At 38.6% G+C, this 19,668-nt stretch overlaps 1 protein-coding gene across 2 annotated transcripts in view; it reads right to left on the reverse strand.

Moving 5' to 3' along the window:
* Positions 1-19,668, reverse strand: part of LOC149167033 (uncharacterized) — a 105,077-nt gene that overhangs the window by 35,968 nt on the left and 49,441 nt on the right. For both annotated transcript variants that reach the window (XR_016260903.1, XM_089432846.1), the window contains exon 3: positions 13,393-13,599. Coding sequence is in view for 1 of the 2 variants with exons in the window: in XM_089432846.1 (XP_089288972.1) it covers positions 13,393-13,599 (207 nt within the window). In the remaining variant the exon portion in view is untranslated. The remainder of the gene's footprint in view (positions 1-13,392; positions 13,600-19,668) is intronic.

Genomic DNA, 19,668 nt, shown 5'->3' on the forward strand with positions numbered 1-19,668 from the left:
CTATAGCAGTTAGCATTGGTGATGAAGAGGAAGAGACTGTTGAATTAAAGGCACAACTTGACATGCTAATGGAGTTGTTACAAAGAGAGAGAGACACGGGTGGGTAATAAAGCGAACAATTAAATGGCCAATCCAACAATTGATGGAAAGAAGATAGAAGCGTAAACCGAAAGTTTTAGAAGTAGAGAAACTCCGGACAAATATATAATTTGTGAACCAGAGCAAGGACCATTGCTTGGTGACAACGATGATGAAATGAACGTGGGTTCGATTTCCACAAATGGCGCCATAAATTATTCTGAAGAAAAGTCATTGAAGACTATTGCGCAGATTGAAAAGAGACTAGAACACCCTGAGGATGATGAATATACGGATATGGGCACTAATAAGTAAATTGAAGAAGATGAGGAAGAGTCAGTGGATAGCTTGAAGGATTGTATGCTACATAAGGAACAAATACAGGAAATCATAAGAGAGACCTCCAGGTCTCATGATTTTGAAACTAATACTTATTTTATGTTTGCAGGTAGTGGAGAATCGAAAGAAACTGAGAGTAAGCTGGAAATTAAGAAAGCTCAAGAACCATTGGAGGAACCTATGCAAGTCTACAAAGGCATAGATATGGAGTTTGTTGCTGCAAAAATGGATTTTTTAGAGGATTGGTTGGACAATCCAAAGAACAATTGTGAAGCAAATGAAATGATGATGGACTGCAACAATTTCATAGAGGATGAGGACGAGGTTTCAATGAAGAAAATGCAACAGCAAAGTGGCAACAATGAGGACGACTTCCAAGAGAAGAGGCAGAGAATGATAGAAGATGAGTGGTATCCTAGTGAATTCATGGAGGACAAGAGTCATTTTTACCAGCAAGAAGACAAGTTGGACATGACAATTGAAGAGATTAGAAGATTGATGGTGAAAGTGTCCCAAAAGAGACATATTGCAGGAAGGAAAGAAGATGGCAAAATCTTGTTGATGACAACAGAACAAGCATATATCAGCAAGGAGAAGGGAGAATTGCAACATAAAGTTTGGAAGCCTGGAAGACAAGAAAGGACAGCCACAGAACATCAACAACATAACAAAGTACATGATCAGCGACAAACTAAAGTTTGGGATCCAGGAGGATTTTTATCATCTTATGAAGACTGATGGTCGGGAGACCATGATTTTCTTTTACCTGGGGAGTCTGATGCAGGTGCATCTAACCTAGGTCAATTGTTTATTAGAGGAGTTAGTTTGTAAAGTTAGGATTTAATTAATTAATGTATTTTTCCTATAGTTTTAAGAGAGAATGATGATTATTGTAAATAGGAGAAGATTCGAGAGTATTGTGGAAGGTTTGAGAGGATTATGGATTAATTAGCTCTTATATAGGGATAAGGGATTGGATGAGAGATTTTAGGGATTAAAAGAGATATTTTGGGAGTTAGTTTAGGGATCTAGAATCTACCTTGGGTTCTAATCCATTTTTATAAATTGAGGTGCCCAAGAGGCATGTAAGATGTATGTATTGTGTGAGTGAGTGTGAGGAATGACGAGGCCAATCATTGTGCCAGTTCTCCTGTAATTATTTTGTTTATTAATTATTTGACTTTGTGTGATGACCCGATGTTATTTTACCTGCGTCACTACTCCATGGGGAACTTTTAAGTACTTGGGGATGCCTTTCAGTTTATCAAATGTTGAAGCTACATTTCAAAGAGTTATGGACTATGCTTTCAAGGGTCTAATTGGCAAAATCATTGAAATCTACTAAGCTGACTTAACTGTTTTTTCAAAGAATGGATCAGCACACATTAGTCTTATTAGGAAAATCTTTGAGAGGTGCAGAGAATATGGTATCTCCCTAAACCCAGCAAAAATCCACATTTGGCGTGACTAAGCGCAAGTTGTTGGCCGTGTAATTTCAAAAGATGGGATAAGGATCGATCTAGAAAGAGTAGAAATAATTGAAAAGGTCCCTTTATTCCATAACATTAAGTCCCTCCAAGCTTTCCTTGGAAAAATTAACTTCCTTAGAAGATTTATTCCAAACTTTGTTGAACTAGCAAAGCCCATTCAAGCACTCTTAAAGAAAAATGCAAAATTTGAATGGGGTGATCAAGGGAAGAAGGCATTTAAGGTTCTTGTACTTGTAAGTCCAAATTATTCTAAGGATTTCATGGTCTTTTCTTTTACATCTGAATACACTTTACAGGGTTGTGGCTCCAAAAGAATGACAAAGAACAAGAGCAACTCATTGCATTCATGAGCGAAGCATTGCTGGGTTCAGAACTAAAGTATCACATAATGGAAAAGCAAGCTTTTGCATTGTTCAAATCACTTATGCATTTCAGGGTGCATGTGGGGTATTCAAAGGTCATAGCTTTTGGCCCACATTTGGCAATGAAGCATATTTGAACACAAACAGATTGCTTGGGTGCCAAGGTTAGGTGGCGCAAAAAGGTACAAGAGTATTGACTTGGATATTAGGCTCGCCAAATTAATCAAGGGTCAAGGTTTGGCCCAAATGCTCACAAAAGGAAACAAGAAAGCCTTAGGAATGGTTTTCCAGAACACTTCAAGGGGACTAGCAGTTTCAACAGAGCTTCAGAAATTAGAACAATTACACTGGTATAGGGACATCATCTATCATTTGCAGAACCTTACTTTGCCAAATCACTTGGTCATACGAGAAGGGCTTTAATGTTTACGCTTCAAAGTATTGCATCATCGAGGATGGGCTATGATGGAGAAATCTAGAGGGACAAGTGCTTCGATGTGTTGATGAAGATGAATTCAACAGACTTTTTTCTGAATTCCCTGCAGGATTTTGTGGGGGCCACTATGTAGCTAAAACTATGGCCCACAAAATCCTTAGAGCCAGATATTACTGGCCCACTTTGTTTTCAGATGTGCACAAATTTGCGAGGGGATATCAAGCTTGCTAGATGTTCATAAGGAAATAGAAGTTGGTCGCTCTACCTTTGCAACTGGTTGTGGTTGAGGCTCCCTTTCAGCATTGGAGCCTCAACTTTATAGAACAATTTTAAGATAATTCAAGTAATGGCTACTAATGGATATTGGTCGCGACAGATTATTTCACAAAATGGGTAGAAGCCATCCCAACAAAGTTTGCCCCCAAGAAAGTTGTGATGGATAATATAGAAGATAAAATTATCACCAGATTTGGAGTACCTACGAAGTTCACAAATGATAAAGCCAAGGCTTTAAGTTTCGCTGAGTTTTCATCTTTTTGTTTCAAGCATGGCATTATCCTATCTCATTCATCCAACTATTACCCCCAAGGGAACGATCTCTGGCAACAAGAATTTGATGACCATCATCAAGAAGATCGTGGGGGATACAAGAAAGCATGGGATAGCAAAATCAAATATGCATTGTGGGCAGATAGATCACAGGATCACGAAGAAGAGTTCTACAAGAAGAAGCCCCTTTGAGCTTGTATATGGCCTTAATGTTACCCTATAAGTACATTTTAGATTTCCAGTATATCATCTCCTTCAAAATTTCACTTCAAATAAGGATGTGGTCCAACACAAGATGGATCAAATAGTCGAGCTAGATGAAAGCAAGAGGAAGGCATTTGATCAGAGTTGTAGGAATTAGGAAAAAATGATGAGGAATTTTGATAAGTTTTCTAGGCAAAGGTCACTCCAGAAAGGTGACATGGTGTTGCTTAGGGACAAAAGAAAGGAAAAGCATGTGAAGCATGGAAAGTTAGACAGTTTATGGCTTGGGCCATAAATCATCAAGGATATTTCTAGTCATAATTTGTTTCACCTCAGTACACTTGACGAAGAACCACCTAATTTCCCTACAAATGGGCAAATGCTCACATTGTTCTTTACAAGAGACACTTGATGCCCAGGGGGCATTTTTGTAATGTATCTCTAACCTTGCTCGCATTTCATTTCTTGTTATTTCGTTTCCAGCGTTTTACTTAAGCACTGCCTTTTAGTATTTCCTCTTATGCTCAGCTGATTTTCGTGATTTTGATATACCTTATGTATGTACTATCGATGTGTCCTATTGCAAGATGTCTAGATTGCAGATTTCAGATTCTCATAAACTATCTTGAAGATCTAGTACACCTCCCCATGTGGAGCCAATTGTTACCTGCTAATTTGTACCTAGCAAGATTTGAAGACCCTATGGCCCAATGTACGAGGCACTCATCAAATAAGTTCAGAAGTCAACAGGGCACCTATGCCCCCTTTCTCTCTCCTATCTCTACATTTTTTTCTCTCAAATTTCGCACCCCTGCAGGGGAATTGTATTAAATGTCGGTAGCATGATGAATTTTTGTAATACGCATAGGCGACTTGGGACCTGGTTATCAAGTGAGTCCACTCTAGAGTGTTTTTCGATGAATAACTAATTGACTTTTTTCACTCACATACCCCCAAATATGGAGTGTGGCTTGATAACTGGGCCTTGGGTTAGTCTTAATGCCTAGGGTGGACTAATGTATATTACCATGTTAGTCATATCCTGAGTGTCACAGAAATTGATTAGGTTTTTATAGGATTTTTTAATTAATTAAAATTTACAGCAAGATGGGATTTTAATTGATTTTCTATGTAAAATTGTAAAGAAGTCGATCTAAGATATGTTGATGGCATGTGGGTACTTGAAATTCATGCTCACTGATGTGCTACTACATCCAGCTTTACCTTTTTTACCATTATGCACATTTCTTTCAAGGAGTGAAGCAAGAAATGGGGGATGTTGATTCTCTATTAAGGCTTTTGATAGCTTAGATTCCTAATCTAAAGCAACATTCTTAAATGAGAAGCATAAACAATGCTTAATCTCCCCTCACAAGTAAGATATTTCATAATATGGTAAGCCACTTCTCCCCACTCCTCTGGGAGAGATTCTCTTTTCACTCGATTCCTATTTTCTTCATACTTTTCATATGACCAAAAGAAGTTCGATTTGGCTCTATCGTTGAGTGCCATGTCATCTTTACCCCAAGGCTGGCCCCTAGGAAATTTTACGACTTCACTTATTAAATCTTCATTCACCAAAATATCTAGTCCTCTAGCATTTGTGTGGAATTCATGGGTTTGATTGTCCTTAACCTAAATATGCTCAGAATTATGGTCAAATTCGAGTGTAATTGTATCCTCAAATCCATCTAACTTATTGAAAAATGATAACCATCCTACCCCTTGAAAAGAAGCTACAACTTTAGGGCTACTATGGAGCCTGGTATGCTTTGTGGACTCTCTTCGAATGAAACCAACTATCATTTTCCCTCTGCTATGTTGCTTCGACTTGCTCACCTTTAAAAATGAATTACCTGAACTTAGAATTGCTCCCAATTTGAAGATGAAAACAGCTAGGGTTTACTACAAACAACCTTTTGCAACCATATTTCATTTCTTAAATGAGGAATTCAAGATAACCTTCAACAAAAATAGCAAAAGTATTTTATTGATTTGTTTAGTAATGTATTACTTACTGGTTCCTTCAGCTAAGACCCTATCCTAAACAAGTTCGTCACATATTGTCAAATCGCCATTTCTCCCTAGTGAGTTGCTTCCACGGGTTTGAGCCAGTACTCCGAGTTTAGATGAGAGCTCTTAACATTGATTTGTTGGATGAATTATTTTTAGGAATGCAGCAAGCGGAGGTTTCATCGAATTTTGAACATGCCTTGGTCACTTAACAACATTATAGCGGTTTGAGTGATCGTTTATTACCATCTTACCCACTCCGAGACTTCAATTGTCTCACTTGTGTAGACTTAACCCCTCAAAACCCACTTCTTCTAATGTTAGTGGCCTGTTGCCACACAATCTAGTAGGTTTCATCGAATTTTGAACATGCCTTGGTCACTTAACAACATTATAGCGGTTTGAGTGATCGTTTATTACCATCTTACCCACTCTGAGACTTCAATTGTCTCACTTGTGTAGACTTAACCCCTCAAAACCCACTTTTTCTAATGTTAGTGGCATGTTGCCACACAATCTAGCAGGGATCCTAGGGGAGGTGTCTAAAAGGGACAACTACTAGGCCAAATGCAACAATGGGACAAAGACCCATTGTCACCTCAGTCAGTGTCCCCTACTCTTTACGAACTTTCACTGATGGAAGGAGTCCCGGTATGAAAAATCACTAGAATATTAGGATCAATGACCATGTACGATGTGATTTCTAAAGCCCATTCAAAGGAGAGACTCAGATAATGGCTTGGTTGCTTTAAAAGCAAGATAATGGCTCTCCAAGAAAGGCTTATGAGAAGCCCTGGACCTAGGAGAAAAGGGGTACTCAATACAAGGGATATACCCAGATCAAGGCCTCCCAAGGGAACAAAGGACCTCTATTAGGGTTTTGTGACATAATGATCATACAAAGATTGGGACCACATGAGAGAGACCTAGGACAAGCAAGGCCAAGGGTTTGCTAAATCAAGGACAATGAGTTACCTAGGTGAAGCAAGGATGATAGGGGGTTCCAACAATTTTTTAAGAGCAAATGACCCTAGCAATGTCGATCACCAAGAAAGCTTAAGGGCAAAAGTGATGTTGGAGTTAAGGCTTGAGGTTTCTTTAAATCTAGCCACGACATCTGCTTCAAATTTTAAGGACACTTAGGAGACCCCAGCGGAATAGCATGCCAACTCGCTCTCATCCTAATGCATTTTGCACTAGGCCCTAGTTGGCCTTTTAGGTTTAGGGCAAAAAATGGGAAAATTTAAGAAGGAATGGTTTAAGGTTGATCAACTAGGATTAGGACCCAAAGCCTTGACAAATGGGATAAACGGACTCAAGATTTTCTTTGATGAAGGAACTTCGCTCTATCAAGGAGTCCTATGCAGCTTTTCGCTAACCCTAATGAGGCAGCGACCCAGCAACAAAGGAATTTATACTTCGCTTTAGCAAGAGATGATGGAGTTTCAAGGTTTGCAAGACAAAACAAGCCTCTAGGAACATGTAATGCACGCAATACTTCAATATCCCAGTGTTTTCATGAATTCGCTTTTTAATTAGGTCACATTAAGATTGTGACAGACATTCGAGACATTAATCATGTAACAAAGTAAAGAAATAGCATCAAAATAGCACTTACAAGAGAAAGCGAATATATCCATCCATCATTTTTTGCAATTAGAAGCTCCAAGACAAGAATATTGAAAATCCAAACATCAAAATCTGTCAATAACTTCCAATATTGTCCATCAATTGCAGATCTGAATTCTTTTTACAAGAGAAAATCCCAATCCAAATGATGATGAGATACAAATGAGCCTCATCATCTATTTATATAAGTAACAAGGAGTACTCAGCAAGCCTTCCTAATGAGGTCGAAATGATAGAAAAATGGTGCAAAAGGGTCATTGGAAAGCCTAGATAAGTCCTCCATGTGCCAAGATGAAGAGGAGGACTTTCATAATAATGACTAAGGGGGTGGCCCCTTAGTTTCCAAGCAAAACATCTATGGTGCTCCCAAGTGGTTATGGGGCACAGTGAATGATCTCATGGGTCTCCAACTGGATCAAACACAACAATGCTCCATCAATAAGGATTAGAATGATGATACAAGCCCTCCCATGTCTCCCCGAGTGAGACAAATCCCCATCTAAGCCCTAGATCAACTGCCAAGTGTCTGGTGCAAGTATGTGGTCGGTCGCACAATGTGGCTCAAGTGCATCATCATCTTCGTATGACTAGGGCACGAACAAGAAATATGTGGTGCTGAAGAAGACGATGGCATGGCAATCAATGCTTTGTTATGGAGGAGGTGCATGGCTCTCAATGCTCACCCTACAATTGCCATCATGAACCTCTGGAAGGCTTGGATCCTGTATAGAGAGACCAAGCCCAAGCTAAAGATCCCCCTGCAATCTTGTATAAGATCCAATGCATCCCCTCACCTTCAAGTACAACAATTCATTAGAGCAATTGAGTAAATAAGAGTGCAAATCAAGGGCACAAGTGGACACATCATAGTGGCATGCCCTTCCAAGTGGGATTTAGAATGTACAAGTGTCCCCAAGTTCATGAGGGAGGTTAATAAAGGAGCCTATTAGGTGGTTTCAACCTCTAAGGGAGTGATAGGTCCATGGTACATTCGTCAATTGGCAAGTGTGATGTGACATAATGTTGGAATGGAGTGGGGTCGCAAGGATGGCTCCCAACCGCATGGCATGGTACAAGGGTAGCTATAATGAGGGAAACCCTCTTGAAATTTCCTCATTAATTGGGAGAACCTTCAAGGAATTTCCCCTCTTGTAACACTTTGTAATAGATCCCATTTGGTTATAAGGGAGCCTTTTGGTCTTTGGTTTTGATCTCATTTGTGAGAGAAACCAAGCCGTAAAACTACAAACACTTGTTTAACTTATTTTTGTGACCTTCAAGTGAAGATTGAATCACATGTAACATTTTGGAAAGAGTGTCGTTTCCCCTTTGAGGTATTCACTTGTAAACTCTTTCCAAAGGCCTCCTCATCCCTCATTTTCATAAGAGGGACCTAATTTAATGAAAGAACATTTTTTGTGGGTGATAGGGGGTTGTTCCCCCCTAGGGATCCCCTTCCCCATTTGGGGAAGACTCCTGAGATTGCTTGAGTGGTTTGAGAGGTTCCATTTTGGTTTTGATTTGTTCAACTAGCATAGAATAGATCCATAAGGTAACACATCTAACCTCTCTTAAGTTACTTTCCATGCATCCAATTTATTTTACTTGATATGCAATTTCTTTAGTCATGCAACTTTATTTCTAGTCTCTCTAACTTTCCAATTTCCTTTCACATGCATTTTAGTCTACTGTGTTGAATGATTTCATTGATTAGTGTTAATTTTAGGTAACAATGGTATGTTCTATGCTTAAGATCAATTTATTTCAATTTCTTTATTAGCCCAATATCAATATCCAATTAAGCAATCACATGAACATGATAGTAAAATGTAGATAGAACATAAACATAAACAGTAGAAGACAAGCCAAGACAAGAGGACACAAGACGTGGCACCAGCCAGGGACAAACCCCAATGTGGGGAAACCCTTGATCAATTCTTCTTATATTCTTCAATAGTTCAGCACAGAGAGAGAGAGTACAAATTACAAATCTGATAATTTAGGACAGCAGCAAGAAGCCCTAACGAGAAAAGCCAACGCTGGTCAAACAGGGCAAAATTCTTCCTCTAAACAGCTTGGTCAAACCCAGTCAACTTCGGCCTCCAACAATAAACCCAATCAGCCCAAAACAGTTCAAAAAAGTTCAGTCAAAAACTGATCAACAAAAGTCATACTGCAGCCAGCCCTAGGGCAATCAACGCTGGTCAAATGAGAGGTCAGATCACCTCGATTTCAGTGCCCAGATCTGTGGCCTGCTAAGGAGAAGATACCTCACCCAATCCGCAGTGAAAAGGAGGTCAACACTAGTCAACACATCCCAAGATACAGCCTCTGAAATTCGTACAACACTGGTCAAAGCAATCAAACAGTCAAACAGAAAAACGTCCTCCTTCCTTCGCATGTGCGAGAGACAGCTGCCGAGATTAGCGTACCCAATCAAGTGAGGAGAGAGAGATGTGGGAAGATGAGATGACGATAAAATGACTTGAGGTCTCCTCCCTTTATATGCAACGTTGAGGATGCGCTGGGGGTTTGAATCCCTGTTTTGTTTGCTGGTCGACCTTGACAATTTGTCCATAATACAAATAAATTCATATCTTCATTTTTACATGTCGGAATCAAATGATCTTTAAATCAATCCTACACCTCTCGGAGAAAGGAATCCAAGAAAAATATCAGTTGTCATAAATAAGATGACCCATGTGGAGTTTGGCCCTAGTTGCCATTTTTAACAATTAGTTTAGCTTGTTCATCGCATTTTGTTTTCATCTCTTTATGCAATTTTCTATTTCTTGCAACTAATAGATTTACTTGTTCTTGCAACACATGTGCATGTCTTTTAACTTCATTAATTTAGCTCATCTCTAATTGGGTTGCTTTGGCCCTTCTCTTTCAAGCATTTTCATTTCGCAAGTAACATTTCATTAGCAACTTGACAATTTGTGCACTAATAGAGTTGCTTTGGCCCTTTTCTTTCAAGCATTTTCATTTTGCAAGTAACATTTCATTAGCAACTTGACAATTTGTGCACTAATAATTTACCTCCAACTTAAGTTGGTTGGAGTAGACGTTAGGAACCCTCTATCCCCTATTGCCTCCTTAATCTGAGATCTGGGCCCGAGCGAGAGTAATGTCTAGCGTAGGGAGTTATTTTAAAACTTGTTTTAAATCCTAGGATTAGCTAAAGTTAAAATTTAACAAGATAATTTCACTACACTACAAAGCAAGTTTGATATTTGATGTCTATACTTCATATGCTCTTAGTTGGCAAGCATTATTTATTTTGAAGCAATTCTTATTTATTTCAAGAATCATATTGAGAATTTATTTCATTCTCACGCATCATCCAAGTTGTTGTACGCGCTAACTTATCATTTGCTAACTTATACTTTGAAGACAGTTATCTCTTGTGACATATTTTCTTTCCAAGCATCCTTTTTCAGAATCATTGTCTCTACTTGGAATATATGTTTAGCAAGTACTTGTATCTTGGCACTGGTCTTACTTTGATTATCTTACAATATTGATTCTTGCGATGTGTATGTTCATAAATGTGCTTTTATGCTATATAGTGAATTGTATCTTGATCATCTTTACGAACTCCTAGAACTCAACTTCTTTAGTTTAGCCTTAGATACCTTTCAGGGTCCACCCCCCTTGGCTTCACTAGAAGTATGCCTAAACAGAGGATTTGAGAATTTAGTGATAGTCTCAACTCAAGACTTGCCCCCAAGGCCACACCAAGTGGAGTTAAATATTTTCTCCACGATAATCCCAAGTGTGGATTAAGGCGGCAACAGAATGCAACCGCTAATGGACAAATTGGCATCTCGCAGTGCTGTTATGTTCGGAATGGTGGCTGTGAAGTTTGAAGGCAATTCTTCATTCTTGAAGGTTGAGGTGAAAATTATGCTGCACCCAGACATACAATTGCTTGAGGACAAACAAAGTAGCCTATCAATCCCCGTAGGCTCTAGTCTTTGATAAAGGGGAAAACCCCAATTACCCAATGTTTGGGCAGCATGAGATAAGTTTTGGGGCAGCTGGGGCAAAAAAGCCCAATGTTGAGGTTGCCATGAACCCCTCTCAATTAATTAAGGAGGGAAAACCCCCACAAGAAAACATAAAAATACAAGAGAGTAGAATCATTTTGAGCATCAACACATTGGATTAAATTGTCTTTGTTTATCTTTGAGACTGAGGCTTTGTGGGTCTTAAGACCCATTCCCTTCCTTGACTAGTTACGGTGGAGGTGATCCCAGCCTACCTAGTTGCCCCTCCTTGTTCTGGCACAGGTCATTGAAACAAATCGTGGATCTGGTTCTGTCTGGTTCAGTAAAAAATCGGTATCTTCTCTCTGGCAAATCTGTGGAATCTGGCTCTTAGCCGATTAAGCAAATTCTGGTGACATACTCGGCTGAAGGTGATACTGGTTGTGGACGAATTGGCAATTTTTTAGGAAGCAAAATCTGCAGCTACAAGGCCGAAATTTCTGACACGGATCTGAAGCAATTCACACTTTCACTGGCATCTCTGAGGTAATTTGCTGGTGAATTTAATGGGTTTCTGAGACAGCTATTTGAAGTGGGTACAGTGACACATTCTATGACAGTAAGGCACATCTCTGTGCTTTTCCATGAACTGGTCACCGAGCAGGGGTCCATCCTGCGATACCAAGATCCACCCTGAGGACAGCATATGAAAAGGAAAGAATTGTTCTGGCACAGGAATTTGGTCTGAGGTTGATTAAAGTGGTTTGGGGTATGTTTCCAATCCAGCAGCAAGGTCATCTCTGAAGTTGTTCTTCTCTACATTTGATATTCTAACCAGCACGCAAGGAATTACAAGGATCAGCCACCTCAGTACCAGATCTGTGGACAACATCAGGATCACTAGGAACCTTAGTAGTAAGATTTCAATAGCATAATAATAGTAGATAGCTGTGGCAGACTTAGGAAAACTATAGCATGACTTTAAACTGTACTGGTTATGGATTTGCTGGCCTTATAAATCAACACAGGATTGAAGATTGGATATACTCATTGATTGTTGGTCAGACAGCCCTAGAGAAATGTGATCTGATTGAAGTATTACATTACTATGAAAACCTTGTTTAAGGCATGCATAGAGAATAACTGTTATGAATCAATATCTGCTGTATGAATGTGTGTTTACTTTTATTGCATTGAAAGGGCAGTAACCCTAGCCAGCTTTAGAAAAATGAAGGGAAAAAATAACCCTAGAATATCTCACCCTCTCCCTACCATTCTATTTCTTTTGTCTATTTGGATTCAAAGTAATGAAAAACTGTTTGGAAGAGAATAGGTTACCCACTGTTGTTTTCTGCAACTCAAACAATACCTCCGATAACTGCCAAAGCCTAAAAAATATCTTTCAGAAAGATTAATAAGCTTGCAATTGATTCCTTGAAGATAAAAGGGTTCCTTGACAAAACCACCACAGGGGGTTCCAGACACTGGCAGGGCTGGAGGGCAATACACTTTTCAGAAGAACGGGCATGCGGATCTGAACCAACAATTGGGCAGAAGAACGAGCAGTTTTCAATCTGATGTCAATAGCCTTGAGCAGGAACATCCAAAGGTTACACATCTATGGAGATTCAAAGCTTGTCTGTCAGTGGTTATCTGGGGAAGTTCAGGTGAGAAATATAACCCTCATGGCTCTGGTAAACAGAGTAGAAAATTAGACAATGTAATTCAAATGGATCTCTTTCCAACACACTTATAAAGGAAATAATAAGGGGACAATATGGCAAAAGAAGCCACATTACTACCAGAAAGGCAACTTCTCACTTGGGATTTGAGAGTTGGAGAGGCAGGCCCCAGAACTTCCTGTCACATTGACTGATAACAGAATCTCTAGCCAGCCCATGTTTTTTGACTTATTGTAAAGTGGATGAACATTATCAAGATTACTATCTCATGCAAACTTTGAATAAATTATGGAATAGGAATATATGTTTATATACTAGCAGACTATCAGGACAATGGCAATAATGTAAATTTCTGTATAATTTTTGTTTTTGCTCATGGAAGAAGTATTAGATGTAACTCTTATTTAATTAATAAATGTTACCGACTTTTTCTAAAGGAAATAAGAGGAATCAGAAATCAAGACTTGAATTAATTACACTTCTCTACTTGGTTTTTAAATGTAAGTGGAGAACTTTATTTAAGAACATCACAATTTTAAGAATACGAAAAAATTGGATATCAAACACTTTGAGATGAACAAAACGACCAAACAGTAAGATAGGTAATAAGGCTTTTACCCGGATGATCTGAATGCCAAGTATCCATCCAAGATATATTTGTAGGTATTAACTCATTCTTCTCACCACCATTAGCAGCTTCTTTGGTTGAGTTGTGAAATAAATTCCCACTTTCTTGTTCATCAGAAGTTTTGCATACTCCAGTTGCATGACTATAGTGCAGATCCCTGTGATCCTTATTTGATGTGGTAGTTAGAACAAAATCATCTGCAAAGATCATTATACCCATCAATCCATAGTTCAGCAATTCAATTCCAAGAAGTATTTATCATGGTAATCTATGTCAGATAGAGAAAGTTCACAGAAACCAGGAAAACAAAATATAGAAAAAAAACCAATAATAGGCATTACAGCAATTAACTTAAAAAGAATTGTTAAATCATTCTCTCGTGATAAATTGATAGAAACAAAAAAGAACTTATCTAGTGCATACACAATTACTCTGGACAGGCAAACCTCTGACAGGAGTAGGACTCAGAATACTTATCAGCTGTTAGCAATATATCCTGGAAACGTTTTTGTCTAGGAACTATAGTCACTTCCCTGTGTTTTAGATTCAAGTGGTACAAAGATAACTATCCCAACATCTTCACAACTACTACAAGTATAGCCTTGAGGAAATTAGCAATTCATGCCCTTCTAACAGAAGGAGCATTCCATACCTAGCATTCATTTCAAGCATCCAACAAAATGAGGAATAACGTGGTAAAAATGACTTCGCTTGACTCTTAGCCAAGGTGAGGTGCCTGAGTGGCTGAAGCGTCAAGAATCAACCTGGATCCTGCCTGGCCAAGTCTTTAAATTCTTGGGAATCCCTTTTGTGCTCCATTGATCACTCTTCTTTCTCAAAGGAACAAAAGTTGCCTCTCAAAACATTAGAGGGAAAAAAAGGCTCCCTACTTCTGGAAAAGGAAATGGAATGGTGTCTAAAAATTAGGGCACTATGGCTCCAAGCTGGGGATAAAAATTCGAAATATTTCCACAAAATTACCAACCATAACAAAGCCATTAACACTATTTGGGAAACTCCAAGTTCAATGGGTCCATCGCCACTACCTTCAAAGAACTTGTTGAGGAAGGTTGTCACTATTTCAAATCCCTCTTCAAAAAGGATTCCAAAGCAAGCATTGACAATTCTTCAAATTGCAAACATTATTCCAAGATTCATTGATGAGGAAGGAAATGAGGTACTGCTCGCAAAAGTATCTAAGGCAAAACTTCAATCAATCTTACACAACTTTCAAAAAGATAAGAGTCCTAGTCCTAGCTTACCTATAGAGTTCTACCTTGAATGTCATGATTTCATAGGAGAGGATTTACTAAGAGTGGTTAAATATTCTAGGATAAGCAGTCAAATATTGGCCCCTTTTAACTCAACCTTCATCACACCCAAAATCGAACAAGCCCACTCACTGCACTTGATCAATTTAGACCCATCTCCTTATGTAACAATATTGACAAAAAATATCAAAAATCATTGCCCTTCGCCTAAAGCCCATTCTCTCGAATCGCATATCTTTTGAATAATTTGGTTGCTTGGAAGATCATCAAATCCATGAAGCCATAGTACTGACACAAGAAGGATTGCACTCCATTCACATTTTGACAAGGTCGATTAGCTTTATCTTAGACTCCTACACTTAGGTTTCTGTCCAATGTTTATGAGTTGGATCTACAGCTACATTAGTACCTCTTCTATGGCCCTTCCGAGAAATGGTTCAACCTCTGCTTTCTTCAATCCACAAAAAGGGGCTTAGACAAGGTTTTCCCCTTTCCCCGCTTCTTTTCTTATTGGTCATCAAAGGCCTTAGTAGATCCGTCCTTAACGAAAAAAGAAGGAATCAAATATTGGGAATAAAGATCACCTCGGATTGCTCACTCACACATCTGTTTTTTGTTGATGATATCATCATTTTCCTTATCACAGATCTATTGGGTCTTCGGAGCATAAATGCCATTCTAGACCTTTTCTCTGTGGCTACAGGTATGTAGATAAACCAAGAGAAGTCATCTCTAAATGGGACTGCCTGGTAAGAGCTAGATTCGGGGAATATATCTAGAATCATCTCAAAAGATCCCTTGCCCCTAGGTAGCCCACTAAAATATTTGGGTTACCTTTTAAAACCAAGTAACTACAGAAAAAAGGATGTACATAGCTACTCACAAAAATTGAACTCATAATTAGAGCTTGGTGAAACCGGTGGCTTTCAAGGACTCGAAGATTGGTTCTATGTAAGGTGGTTATCAAGAACATTCGTGTTTACTGGGCCTCCTTATCCTGGATTCCTCTAGGCATACTTCATATGATAAAGCAACTTTCATTGCATTTTCTATGGGCAAGGAAACAAGAGAAAAGGCCTTTTGCTTTGCCTGCCTAGTCCATTATTGCTATTTCAAAAGCCCTACGGGGATGGGGCCTAGAAAGAACCTTCCCTAGTTTTCCAAAGCCTTAGCGGCAAAAGGTGTTTGGAATTGATAAAAGGATTAAGCCTTTGGTCACATGTTATGGTGTAAAAATATATATCTCCTTCCACTACTATTGATTGGATCCGATCCCCAAAAAAATCTGCACAAAATGGATCCATCATTTGGAAAGCTATAATCAACTCTTTCAACATCGTTAGGAATGGCATCAGATGGAAAATTGGGAATGCTACTACGATTCTCATTGAAAGGATCCCTAGATTGACAGCCAAAATGCACATCTTCTCTTGGCCCCACTGATTCAAAAACTAAATGAACAAGGTGTTTTTTATCTCCATCAAGTCTCCAACAAATTTGGGCTTGTCGACCCACAAAATTGGAGCTCCCTAGAGGTTCTAAATTTGGAAGAAGACATCACTGCAGAATGGTTGTCCTACATTAGATCTCTATAACAATCCTTGTCACGCTATCTACCTCTGAAGGCCTGATTGTTTGGTCGAAGAGCTCCTCTAGAGAATACACTGAAAAGTTTGGTTACCTCTCTTTCGCACTTTCGCCGAATGACCAACATCCTCCATGGTGGAGCAAAGGGATTTGGAAATTCCATTGCCCCCCTAAGACAACCTTTCATGCGGTTGCTGCTAATGAACAAAGCCCCCACCTAGGACATGCTCCAAAACAAACCTTTGTGGCCCTAGCAAAATGTTCGCTTTACCTTGAGAAATCTGAAACTATACCAAATGTTTTCATTAAATGGCCCTTCCCGAAAGCTGTTTGGAAAGAAAAGGAAAGAGGAAATAAACAAATTTGGCAAGGGGAATCTATTGAAGGCTGCCTCAAATCATGGCTTGCAGCAAAACCAAAAGCACCCCTAAAAGCACTTCCCTTGATAGTAAATTGGGGAATACGGCTGGAAAGAAATCAGGCTATTTTTGACAATCAAGGACAATCATACATCCGAGAAGCCATCCCACAGTCTCGCTCTTCAGGAATCCATCCCACTTCGCACAAAACCTCAGCATACACAGAACACATCCGAGGTGGTCATTCAAAACAATCTCCCCTAGGCGTTTTTTGATGGAGCAGGCCAACATAATCCAGCTATCGGGGATACTGAGGGTATTCTCTTTCTGTCAGATGTGCACCGCTTCTCCTTTACATGTAATATTGGCCGTTTTACAAATAATTATGCTGAGATATTTGCTTTAAAACTCATCCTACAACTTGCTGAAATTTTACACATCCCCTCTCTGTGTATTTATGGAGACTCCAAGCTAGTGATTCATTGGATGCATGGCTCTGCTAGAATGAGAAATCACACTCTTCTCCCTATTTATCAGAATGTTATTCAAAGAAAGAAAAGGTTCACTCACACTACTATCACCCACATCAACAGGTCACAAAACAAAGAAGCAGACACAGTTTCAAAAACAGGATTGGAAATGGACAAAGGAGTGGAGAAAGTCAAAGAAGACCAAGAAGGCCATGTCATCGAACATCTTCACAGCACATGGGACTGATTGATATCTATGCTCTACTTTTATACATATATTATGCTGTCTACATGCAACTACAGCTATATTATCAGTAGCAAAGAGCCCTTTTTTAATTCATACAAATTTGGCGCAGAAATGATGGTCAAAGAAGCTCTTTTTTACTTTTTTTTTGTTTCTTCTCACACGTTGATGAGCACAGATTATAGCAGAACTGTACAATTTGACTGTTATGAGCTACATCAATAGTTTTTACAGGGACATTTATGGACTGGAAAAGTGGCAAGCACATCAAAACAAACATAAAAATTTGCAAAGAAAGCTCATGGATAAAATTTGTGTTGTCTTGAAGACATGTGATGATACAAAAACAAGCAGCACAGAACTCTGGGCCTAGGGCCATTTGAATGTCTTGGCATATGCCATATACACATAATGTATTTTTATTTTGACTATAAAAAATGTGCTTTTCTTACTTGGAAAAAAAAAATCTAACATTTGTAATTTATCTGTGATAGTTTTAAGTAATAATTAATCTAAGCTATTAATTATTTTAAATTTTTATATAGTTTTATTATAAACTTATAATATATAAAACTTGGAACTTATATATTAAAAAAATAAAGTTAATTTTAAAGTTTATACATTGCCAGAATGTTTATATATAAATAAAATTTAATATAGGTTAAAAGTAATTTACAATGTATAAAATTTAATTTTAAATTTAATTTTAATTTATATTTAAACTTTTATATATTTAGCCATCTGAGTTAACGTATATTAAAAAAACAAAACAAAATTTGAAACTGCAATATATCCCCAGATCCCCATCCACGTCCCCAATTCACGCAGTCTGTGATCTCCCCCATTAAGGCCGACTGTGATCACTTCCGATTCGCATTGTCACCCCTCAATCCCCACAACCAATTGCCAACAACTTCAAGCTGCGTACAAATGTTAGGGTTGAGCAAATTTATGCCTACGAAGGAGGTTCACTGGATGATTGACAGGTCAAGTTGTATTACTACATGATCCTCAATGGAAGAACTTGCAGAGGAAATTCCCAAGTTTTTGTCAATTGACGTTCTTAATATGTTTCATTTTTAACAATCTGTTTTTCAAGTGGATCTTAGATGGATATAGGGGTATCCAGATCCGATTCGGGGCTCCGCAGATCTATTCCCCTGGGTAGAGGAATCAGTAAAATAGACAATATGATACTGTAACCACCCCATAAGGCTTAAAAGCAAGTTGCACAATAACAAGCACGCAATACAACAAAGGTAGGTTACCATACAACAAAAAGCATGTCATGCAGTGAAACACAAGTTGAAAAAGTTTTGCACAACAGAAACCAAGTAGTGCAACACAAAGTAAAATAGATCATGAAGACAAGCAAGCTAGAAAATCAAGCCATGCAACTATAATATTCTCGATTCAAGTGTAATAGATCCCCAGATCCCCATCCACGTCCCCAATTCACGCAGTCTGTGATCTCCCCCATTAAGGCCGACTGTGATCACTTCCAATTCGCATTGTCACCCCTCAATCCCCACAACCAATTGCCAACAACTTCAAGCTGCGTACGAATGTTAGAGTTGAGCAAATTTATGCCTATGAGGGAGGTTCACTGGATGATTGACAGGTCAAGTTGTATTACTACATGATCCTCAACGGAAGAACTTGCAGAGGAAATTCCCAAGTTTTTGTCAATTGACGTTCTTAATATGTTTCATTTTTAACAATCTGTTTTTCAAGTGGATCCTAGATGGATATAGGGGTATCCAGATCCGATTCGGTGCTCCGCAGATCCATTCCCCTGGGTAGAGGAATCAGTAAAATAGACAATATGATACTGTAACCACCCCATAAGGCTTAAAAGCAAGTTGCACAATAACAAGCACACAATACAACAAAGGTAGGTTACCATACAACAAAAAGCATGTCATGCAGTGAAACACAAGTTGAAAAAGTTTTGTACAACAGAAACCAAGTAGTGCAACACAAAGTAAAATAGATCATGAAGACAAGCAAGCTAGAAAATCAAGCCATGCAACTATAATATTCTTGATTCAAGTGATTTCATTAACCTTAATGTTACATTTTTTACAATCAATTTCCTCGTGGATGTTGACAAGAAGGTTGCATTATGAAAAGTTATTTTTTGGCTGGCTTGGATGACAAAAAATCCAAAAGTCCTATTACAATGGAGGCTATGAGCTTGATTCCAGAACCCGGTTTTCTGGAAGGGGCAGACAAACTTATAGAGCAGTTCAAACCTCTTGGGGTAATGTTTTTTCAATTGATATGATGCTCTTATCATGGTAGCAACAATTGTCAGTGGTTAAATAGAAACAAA

The sequence above is a fragment of the Pinus tabuliformis genome, chromosome 5_1 (assembly GCF_031772625.1).
Source record: "Pinus tabuliformis cultivar Carrire ecotype Pingquan chromosome 5_1, CPIR1, whole genome shotgun sequence".
Classification (NCBI taxonomy): Eukaryota; Viridiplantae; Streptophyta; class Pinopsida; order Pinales; family Pinaceae; genus Pinus; species Pinus tabuliformis.